Here is a 10,421-nt window from a genome sequence, read left to right as displayed (position 1 = left end):
GATTCACTGCCACTGCACTGACAGAAAATTAACTCAGAACAGGAGTAAATGAGGGAACATGCCACTTGCTGAGGATGGCTGGGAGAGCACATGACCTGTCAGTTGTCCGTGGGATGCCAGTGTGTACCCAACACATAGTCCCGAGTGCTGCTCCAGCCTGGAGCCGCCTGCTCCCTTCCTGCTGGCAGCCAGCTCTGCTGTGAGCCTGGGTGAGACACCTGCAGCTGGCTCTGCTCTCTTGGTTCCCTGGACACCTCTGTCAGGGGCTCAGTAAAAGGAGTTTATTTTGGAAGATGCCCTCAAAATTCATGAACTGCAAAGTCAGTGGAAGAGACAGAGTTGAAAAGCACCTCAGTGAGTCAGTGCAGTGCCAAAAGCTTTGTGCCTCACAGTGAGGGGGCAGATTGACTGGCTCTTCCCAAGTGAACTGCTGACAAGGAGAGGAGCTGTGCCCTGGATAAGGAGGAGTTGCACAGCTTCCCAGGAAAGCTGCCAGGAAGGGGAGGGAGTTTTCTAATTTCACACACTTCTGTTTGCAAGTATAAATAAGCCTTTATTTTTGTTTGATCTTAAATTTTGATTGATCTTAAATTGGTTGGTGAGTGTAAGGAGGGGATTTTTTTCATGCTGACAAGCAACAGAAAACACCACTCAAACAAGAACTGATGGACTCCTAAGGGGCTTTAAAGCTGAAGTGCAAAGCAGGTAACAGTGCTGCTTTCCCACACACTTCAGATTTATCTGAAATCCATAGGAAATCTTTGCTTGCCTTGTCCGTGCAGGTGTTTGAGTTTCTGATCCGGCTGCACTCCTCTGAGGGCTCTGTGGATGAGGAGGTGTATCCCTACGTTCGGACCCTGCTGCACTTCGACACGCGGGAATTCCTCAATGTGCTGGCTCTGGTAAGAGACGCTGGCTTTGAGAGGAAAATGCAGGGCCAGTTCTGCCATCATCAGTGAGGTTCCTGTCAATAAATCCATGCTTTAGCTAAACCAGGAGTTCCTGACTTGGGGCAGGAACAGTTCTGGTGGTTGTTCTATAAGATATCAGAGGGAATCATAGTAGTCCTTTGTGGCCTTAAATACAGAGTGATGAACATGACATTACACATGTCTGCTGGCAACAGAGGCTGTCTTTAAAACAGAGGTAAAATGAGAATAATGTATTTGTAAAGAGTGTTCTAGTACTTACCTCTGTCTCGTGCATGGAGATCTGTCTTTCTTATTTTCCAAATTTCTAGAATTTCCTATGTCTGTTTGGACCCATTGCTTTAACCTGAATGTGTAAAAACCATTTTGGTAGTTACAAAAGAGCAAATTATATCTTGGGACCTGCTGTTTAGGGATATGCAGAGAAAGGACTTAAACCAGCATTGTCTGCTTTCTGTTTGCTATTATTCTGAGGGATTGTGCTCAAGGTGTCAGTGTTTTGCCTCTTACAGACTTTTGAAGACTTTAAGAATGACAAGCAAGCTGTGGAGTATCAACAGAGAATTGTGGACATTCTTCTGAAAGTGAGTGTGCCTAAAAATGAACTGTGTTTGTGTCTGACTGATTGTATGCAATGCTCTGCAGTACAGCCTGTAATCTGGAGGAGGTGTTTCCAGTCCTGCCCTGGCTGACACCTCTGAGGAGGTGCTGGGCAAGAGCATGGATTCACCTCAGCCAAAGCTGTCGGTTGGATATTCAGAAGTGATGATTCATGCCCTTCAAATATGCTGACAGAGAGATCTCCTTTCCTGTGTTTTCCTTTGGCTCTCCTTTCCTGGGTGATACTTTGTCAAATTTCTCATCTCTGCAGTGTTAAGCTTATTTTTATCTGCTTCTCATTGGATCTACTCCCTGATTCCTTCTGAGCAGGTAAAAAGGTCCCAGATCTAAGGGATCCCAGGCCTTTCAGATCCTGTGCTTGGCAGGGTGCCACTGCCTTTCTGCTGAATCCCTGCTCTCCGTGCCTGTAAACGCTGTGTTTGGGATGCAGCATTTCCAGGATGACAGGCCTGTCTTTAGTTTAGGAGGGAAGAGGAATGTCAGTTATCAGCCTGGTGCTCTGGAAATCACTTGTCATCCCCAGCCCCTGTTCCCAACAATGGATGTTCCCATTAAAAGCTCTCGCTGCCAAGCGCCGTTTGCTTTCCCCTCCAAGCTGTCACCATTAATCATGAGTGACTCTGCTTGGAAGCTGTTTATGTATAAACATACCATAAGGAGCATTTCCCTGTGCCTGTCATCACTGATAGATAAGACAAGGGCACAGTGAGAGACTCGGGTGGCAGTGCTGCTGCAGTGGGCAGTGACATGGCTTGCCACTGTGAGGGGTTTTGTGAGCCTGCCCAAGCAGGACGTGGCTCTGAGGGGTATTTTAGCTCTGTGCTGGCTCAGCCCCTCTGGTTTGTGTCCTGAGCTGCTGTCAGCAGGAGGTGGCACACTGCAGCCATGTTCCAGAGCTGCTGGGGATGTGTTCCTGTCATGGCACCAACAGCAGTAGGGCTGCAGCGTTGCATCTTCAGGCAAACAGTGTGGTGTTACAAGAACTGCCAGTCTGAAATCTGCTGTCCTTTTGGAAAAAAATTAAAAGCTCTTGGAACTTTCAATTTAAATTTGCCATTAGCAGTAAAGGAACACCTAGGAAATAGCTGGGCTTTTGAAATAGTTTGGTGAATGCAGACATGCTGCTAATGCCAATCAAAACCTTGCCAAATGTATCATCCATGTGGCTGGCCTGCAGCCTCTGGAAGGTTGCTCTGTTCCAGGGGTGTAGTATTTTCACCTTCACATAGACTGACAAGGACCCAGTTTGTGAAAAACAAAGCTAAAATTAATAAAACACTCCAGATAGTTCAGTGAATTATATTTTAATGGTGTTAGGTAATGCTGTTCTGACTAAGGTCCTGTACGAAGTAGCATTTCTAGACAGAAAATTAAGACTATGAAAGAGTGATTACGTTGGCTGGTGTTCCAAGCAGAGCTCTGCTTGATTCTCTAATGTGTCTGGCCTGCCTGCCTCAGTTGTGTCACATAACCATTAGCATCTCGTGGGGGTCTGGAGCTCTGGGTCACTTGAAGAAATCAATTGACTCCTGCCAGCTCCGACTGAATGAGGTTGTAAGCTGTGAGCTGCTCCATGGCAAGGCTTTGCTACAGCAGTTCTTAGATCCTAGCTGACAGAATTTTCCAGGTGATGGATTTCCTCCGAACTAAACACACTGCTTTTAGAGGAGACTCTCCAAAAAGGGGCATTTCACTTTCACTTCGGGTTTAGGATTTTTTTAGAAGCAGGAGACACCAAGTCAGGACACATCAGGCTCGTGTTTTATACGCCACCCAGGTGAAAAGCACTTCTTGGGTTTCCAATCCCTTTTGTAGTGACTCTTAGATACTCCTTTTTTTCTGTAATTTCAAGTCAGCACAGCCAGAAGTTTCTCTAAATATTATTAGACTAACAGCTAATTCAATGTGAGCAAAGCTTTTCCCCAAACCTGCAGTCATTTCTTAGCTATTAGAGGAGTTCTTTGCATGCCACAGTTGAAGTGGTGAGTGCCTGGGGCTTGAAATGAGGTGTTTGGGGGTTTTTCTTCTATAATAATTATACTTTAACAATGTGACATTTCTCTGCTCAGAAGCTGTTCCATGTCCCATGATCAACACATGCTACAGAGGTGGAGATAAATGTGGGTTTGGAGCCTCTTCACACCTGAGAGGCAGGGACATGCAAGAATTCTTTCCTTGAGTTTATGGCAGAGAGGTGGAGCCTCTTCAGCTTTGGGACAGAAGTGCTTTAGCAAGGACACATCCACTGTCTGTGTCTTCAGGTGACACAGCTGCATGCTGGGGAAGGGGACTTGTGTTTGACCTTCGGGATGGACTAACAGCAGGAGGTGTCTGGGGTAGGAGGAGACACGATGGCTCACAGGGATTTCTCCTTGTCCCAGTTACTTTCCCAAAGGCAGTTGCAGAATCAATCCCTTGTGGGTTTATTTTTCCCTTTTCTCTCCAACGTTTCTCAGGTCATGGTGGAGAATTCTGACTTCACCCCATCCCAGGTTGGCTGTCTCTTTACCTTTCTTGCCCGGCAGCTCGCCAAGCCCAACAACACCTTGTTTGTCAACAGGACACTGTTTGACCAGGCAAGTATTCCTGAGTGTGTGTGGCATTCCAAGCAGGATGCCCCACTGTAGACTGGAGCAGGTCTGGAGGTACAGGTGGCACCTTGCTGGGCTATTGCTGTGGTTTCCCAGGAGCAGAGTAGGACAGATTGTGGAAGCACAGTACACTGTGTTTCAGCTTGGCTGGAACTGCAGGAGAAGCAGCATCACATCCTAGGAAGTGTTCAAGGCCAGGTTGCATGAAGCTCTGAGCAATCTGGTGTGGTGGAAGGTGTCCCTGCCCATGGCTGAGGGGTGGAACTGGATGGGCTTTAAGGTTCTTTCCAGCCCAAGCCAGTCTGGGATAAGGGGTGTCAACTAAAATTACATTAGTGAGCTTACAGAGCACTGTACCTTTCATTTTTAGTTCAGGTGGCCACTACCTTCTCTGCTGTTTGAAAAAGTCATTTACACCAATGCATGTCCAAAGCTTGCCTGAGTTAACTTTGTATCCCAGCTTAGGTCCCAGAAATTCCTGAGACTGAGGAGGAGGCTTCACTGGCTACAGCAGTTGTGCTGTGATGATAATAGGGATGTATGAGCACTAATAAAAATGAATTAGAATATATATGTCCTTTGTCCTAATTTAAGACTGAACAACTCTGTGGAGGCTAAACAGATTTGGGTGAAACACTTTCACTCCACATATATTAAATTTTATGAATCACATAACTTCCTGTTTTCCTGGTGAGATGGCACAGTCCAAGAGAGAGGGTCAGTGTAGTGGTGCCAGCTGTTTGTGTGTAGTCCAAAGCACAAACATGGGGTTCCCTGAGTTCTTCTATATTCCCTGGCTTCCCTAAAGTTTGGTTCTAGATCCTGGTGCAGAGTCCTGTGTTTCCCTCCCAGGAGTCTTTCTGCAGTTCTCTGCTGTTCCAGTATTCCCAGCTTGGTTCCAAGAGCAGGTGCACTCCGATGGCCCCGTTGTGTGGTGGTTTGCTGTTGCCACTGCTGGTGCTCAGGGTGTGCTGGTCAGTTTGTGCTCCTGGCTGTGCCAGCCAGGCCTGGCTCACACCATCCTCTGCCCCTGGCACAGGTGCTGGAGTTCCTGTGCAGCCCAGATGACGACTCCCGGCATTCCGAGAGGCAGCAGGTAAGAGCCTTCCAGGGAACGCTCCTTGGAGCACCAGGCAAGGCCAGGCTGTGGAGCAGAGTTTGGCCTCGGGAGTGGGCAGTGGGCTTTGGCTCACATACCAGAGGCAGGGGCTTGGGAATATTGGGCAGTGCTGGGCACAGCAGGAGGGAAGGATCCCACCCCAGCATTGCCTGCCAGGAGGAAGAACAGGCAGGAAAGTTCTCAATAAGCACATGACCTTCCTAGTTAGAGTCCAATCAATTAACAAATCAGTAAAGTCAGCCCTGTGTTCTTGCCAAGTTCGATGGAGCAGGAGCAGTGTACTCGCAGTGGCACTGGCTGTTCAGCTGCTGCTGCCCTGTAAGTAACTGGCATTCAATCTCTGCAGGTCCTTCTGGAGCTGCTCCAGGCAGGAGGGATCGTGCAGTTTGAAGAGAGCCGCCTTATCCAAATGGCAGAGAAGGCTGAGTTGTGAGTTGCTGGACACAATATATAAAAACTGCCTTTAGATCTTGTGTATCATATTGAAGTACTGCCTTTAAAGCTCTTCCACAGCTCTTCTTTGCCTCCACTTTTGTTGTTTCTACTTTGCAGCTGTGCTTGGGGTTATTTTCCCTGTGCATTCACAGTATGCTTCATTTAAGATGTTCATGTTTAGTTCCAGACTTTCTTTCCTGGGTGTTCTTAGAGAAAGCATAAAGAAAAGAGGGGGTAGAGCTATGGAAACCCTTCAGGAGAAACCCTGTGGGACTTGATGAGTTTTGACATTGCCTATCCTAGAGCCCAGGCTGTGTTCAGAGGTACAGCTGTATACTGGAAAGCTCTACCCCTGGCAGATGGAGATGCCTCGTTGGGGTGAGACCCACAGGTGGATTTAAAAGCATGAAGGGGTCTGGAGCCACCCCCATGGTACTCATTTTAGAATTGAGTAGGAGAGACAAAAACAGTATCTGGAAAGGCTAAAAATTTCCAGCATCTCCTTTAGATGCTTTATGATTCCAAAAAGAGTTTGTTATGCCAGAACAGAGCCAGCCAGGGAGGGCATCTTCATCCAGGCAGTGAGTTTGGGTGTTTCATGAATGAATCCCCCATGCTACAGAGGACCAGAGGGAGAGCAGTGGGGGGTGTGCCATGCCTGCTCTCCTGTGTGTCCTAAAAGGAGTAACTCGGTCAAATTTTTCACGTTCAATAAACACTCCTTTTCTCCTTGCTTCGGAGAATTTGACAGCCAGGCCCCCCAGCTCAGCCACTTCCATCGGAGCTAAAAGGTAATATTAATTATCAGACTCTTCATTTGGTTTGCCTCAGTTACATCTGATTTTATGTAAAGTCTCAAAATAGTGAAGATGTTTATTAAAATGTGAAGGCAGGAAGCTGTGTCATAACACATTGTTGAGTCATGGTCAGTGAATTTCTTCAAATTAGTGTAGTGGATTGACCTAACTTAGAGCAGAGTGTTGTGGAAACAAGGAAGATCATCTCTGACAGCAGAACTTGTGAGACCTGATTTCATTAAGGATTGTTGTCCTCTGTCCCTTGCCTTTCCCCTCAGTAACTCCAGTTTTCTCTGTTCTGGGTGATAATTTCCCAGAAGAGGGAGGTTGTTGGGCAGGTTGGCCTGGGGCTGGTACAAATGGCACTCCAGCACACTGGAGCCACCCAGCCTGTGTGCTGAAAACCCCAATGTAAGACACTTCCAAGAGCTGCCTGCCTGTTGTGCTGGCTCAGCTGAGTGGTTTTCCTGACGTGGGAAGTTTCCCTTCTTTTCAGCTATCAGATTTGTGAGTTCATGTATGAACGGCAGCTTCGCTATGACAAAATCATCGGCTGTTACCTGCGGGATCCCCTGAGGAAGGTGAGTAACCCTGGTGCTCCTGGCCTCTCTGTGTCATGGCCATGCAGCCTGTCCTGCTGGCCACAGTGACTGGGCACAGCTGCCTTGCTCTTCTAGCAGAATTACCTTAAAAATGCCCTTCACAGTTGAGGTTTCTTAGTTGTGGTCAAAGCTGTTTCTGTTTGTCTAGTGGAGAGGAGCTGATTTCTTTTTTTTTTTTGAAGTCTCAGAGTTTTCCTTTATTTTTAAATGTAGTGCTAGTACATCAAACCTGAGTGCAAGGTGGGATTTACTGCAGGTGTGGCTAACTGCAGTACTTCTTTGTTTCTGCCCTTGGTCCCTACATTTCTTCCCCTGGACACAGGCTCTCTGCCCTTATTGTCTCTCTGCCATTACCTTCTGTATGTGCCTCAGCTGCATACCTGCCACAGTTTCTGAGGCATTCCCTTCCACCAACATGGGATGAGAGTCTGGCAAATGTGACCTCATCAGGTCCTTCTAAACCTACAATGCTGCATGTTGTGTGGGTGAAGGAGTCGGAAGAGAAGGTTGTGATGGTGAGGTGGTTGGAGACCATGACACAGGAGAGCACCTGAGCTGGGGCCAGTGCAGGAGAGCCTGGGGGAGAGGCCGGCATCAGGGAGGAACTCAGGAATGTGCTGGGAAAACTGAGCTACCCTCTGGCCGTGTTCTCTCTGCCTGTGCTCCTAGCTCAAACTACGTCCTGTCCTTTATCCCTGTGGGCAAGGAGACATTTCTAATAGGGGAAGAACAATTCTCTTTGACCTCAGTGCTTAACACATCAGCACCGGGTTCCTCTTGGCTCTCCTTTCCTGGCAGTTCTTCAGGAGCTCTTTAGGGGCATACTGCCTCCCTGCAGATCACTCATCCTGCCCTGCTCAGAGAGGAGTAGCCCTGAGGCCATGAGGCTGTTGGAAACACTCTCCTTTCCAAAAGCCAGCGCTGTCGGTGCTGCAGAACACACTGCAGCATTTATGGGTTTGTGCCTTGCAGGAAGAAGTTTTCAACTACATCCACAACATCCTGTCCATGCCTGGCTACAGTGCTGAGGAGAAGCAGCTGGTGTGGCAGAAAGCTTTGGACCATATAGAGGTAGGTACATCCTGCAGTATATCCTGCACCCACTGTCCCTCAGCTCCTGCTAATGGCTCTTGGATCTGCTGGCTGCTCTTCTGTAGCACAAGGGTCCAGTGCTGAGTCACAGCTGTTGAGACAGCTCTGACCTAAGCTCAGTGCTCTCACACGTTCGTGTAAGTGCCTCTCTCACATTCAGGCTGGCTTCCTTGCCTTCCTGGTTTCAAGTGCTGCTCTTTGGATAATGGAGCCTTCTCAGGGGGTGATGGGTAGCGAGTGCTGTGGAGCAGGGGAGGGATCCATTAGCAAGTGTTCATCTCCCGAGCATGCAGCAGCAGCAAGGCAGGATATGGACACTGCTGACCTCACAGGCTGTGGGGTCCAGTTCCTCATCCTGATTCCTCTCACTGATAAGTGCATTCAGCCCTGGTGCCCTGTCACTGCTAACCTGGGGGATGATGGGGTCATGACTTCTCTGTAAGACACAGGCTGCTGCTAGATTTCTCCAGCTCATAATTTTTCCCATGTCTTCAATTTCTGTCTGCTTCAGGGAATGGAGATGTGTTGGAAATGATTGTCTAGTCAGTAGATGTGGGGAATTTGTAATATTTCTAGTTCCTATAAAGTGCTGTCGGTCCCTGCCAGGGTGATCTGGAGATAAGCCAGGAAAATAATTCTGTCTGTAAAACAAGCCTTACAGACCACACTCCTTAGCAGAAAATGGCCACAGAATCTGTATCCTGTGAGGCAGACAAAAAGCTAATGGGCACATCTAGAGTACTTTTAGTTTCTACCAGCATCTGCAAGTAGTGCATGACTAATGAGAAAATGGACCAGGAGGGAGACTGATTCAAAAGACAATGCACAAAGAAGCCCTGTGAATGCAGCTGTCTGACATGTGGCTCATTGAGCTCACAGCCCCTCTCCAGAGGCACTGGCAGAGCTGTGGGACTGGTTGGGATGGCTGTGCTGGGGCTGAGCAGGCCTGGCCCATGGCAACCTCATCAGGGCAAATGGGGTTCCAGGTTGGGCAAGCTGCTGTCTGCTGTGCTGCTTCTGTGTCTGCTTCCTTCTTCTACTGCATCCCTGGTCCCCCAGGGAGCTGCTGGGCTGGTGATGGGCTCTGTGGGTCACCTTTCTTAGGTGCTGTCACTGAGATCAGCTCCCTGTTTCCTTTTGGCATCTTCTGTTTCCCAGGGTTGGTAAGCAGCACATACAATTCCATGTGGTTTAGCAGCCTGCTGGCTGCTGTGGGCTTTTGTCCTTTTCCATTGTGTTAATCCTGCTCTCAGACATTCAGGAGACTTGAAACAGTAAATAACACTTTACTGGGGTGAAGCTGTGATTTCAGCTCTTTGGACAACTGTCATTTGCTGAGATACGAATGCAGCAAGCCAGCCTCTTCAGGCAAAACTAGCAGTGTCTGGAGAGGATTTCCTGGTGATTGTATGGCAGAAAGTGGGGCTTGTGATCAGTGCTACTTCTCATTTTCCCCATCATCCCACAGCCATTGTTGCTTGAGGTTTATCTTAAAAAAATAAACTGTTCTCTTCAGTCACAGTACCGGTGTTTTTGTGCCCTCATGCCCTCATGCCTTGTGTCAGTACTGTCCCCTCAAGGGCTGTCTGAGCAGTACCATGTTTGCAGATTGTTGGGAGAGGATGGAAACCCAAGCCCCAGACATTTTGCTGGGGGATGGGCTCTGAAGGTGGCACTGATTCCAGGCAGGGAGATTGGGCCAGCTCCCTCCAGCCTGCCAGTCCTACCTTCAGCAGCCCAGGAGACTCCCAGGGAGGGTTTTTCCAGAGAGAGAAACAGATTAAGGCAGTCACACTGCATCCTTTCGGTGTCCCTCTGCACTGCTGTGCTTAACATCTCCTGGGTGCTTTGGATTGCCTGGGTTTGTGGGTGAAGGAGTCATGGGGATGCAGTGAAGGGCTGAGCTTGTGCAGTAAAGCTGTGGGGTCAAACACTGCAGAGCTGCTCGTGGGGTGGGCAGGTTTTCCTTTGGAAACCTCACCAAAGGCATCATCTGTGACAGCTCTTCCTAAAGAGCTCGTGGAATGGTTGGGCTCTTCCTTGCTTCCCTTCGCCCCAGTCTGTTGCTGGCATTGGCTGCATTCAGTGGCTGCTGTGTCTGTCTGGATGCCAAGCTACTGCTAAGGAACTTCTTCAGTTTGGGTTTTTTTCCAAATGTACATTTCTGAAAATTTTCTTTCTTTACTGCTGTAACAGTTGTTTTTGTTCAGTAAAGCAGTGTTTTCTTGGTTTTA

At 48.3% G+C, this 10,421-nt stretch overlaps 1 protein-coding gene across 1 annotated transcript in view; it reads left to right on the top strand.

The window, feature by feature from the left end:
• The window catches only part of VPS8 (VPS8, CORVET complex subunit), a 71,554-nt gene that overhangs the window by 31,954 nt on the left and 29,179 nt on the right, over window positions 1–10,421 (top strand). Inside the window, 7 exon segments of the mRNA XM_017729392.1 lie at window positions 783–902; window positions 1,442–1,513; window positions 4,007–4,126; window positions 5,181–5,237; window positions 5,608–5,690; window positions 6,990–7,074; window positions 8,068–8,166. Of these exon segments, the coding sequence (XP_017584881.1) occupies window positions 783–902; window positions 1,442–1,513; window positions 4,007–4,126; window positions 5,181–5,237; window positions 5,608–5,690; window positions 6,990–7,074; window positions 8,068–8,166 (636 nt within the window).

Source organism: Corvus brachyrhynchos, unplaced genomic scaffold (genome assembly GCF_000691975.1).
Source record: "Corvus brachyrhynchos isolate BGI_N302 unplaced genomic scaffold, ASM69197v1 scaffold63, whole genome shotgun sequence".
Lineage (NCBI taxonomy): Eukaryota > Metazoa > Chordata > Aves > Passeriformes > Corvidae > Corvus > Corvus brachyrhynchos.
Note: the sequence above shows the minus strand (reverse complement) of the source record. Positions and strands in the feature narration are given on the sequence as shown.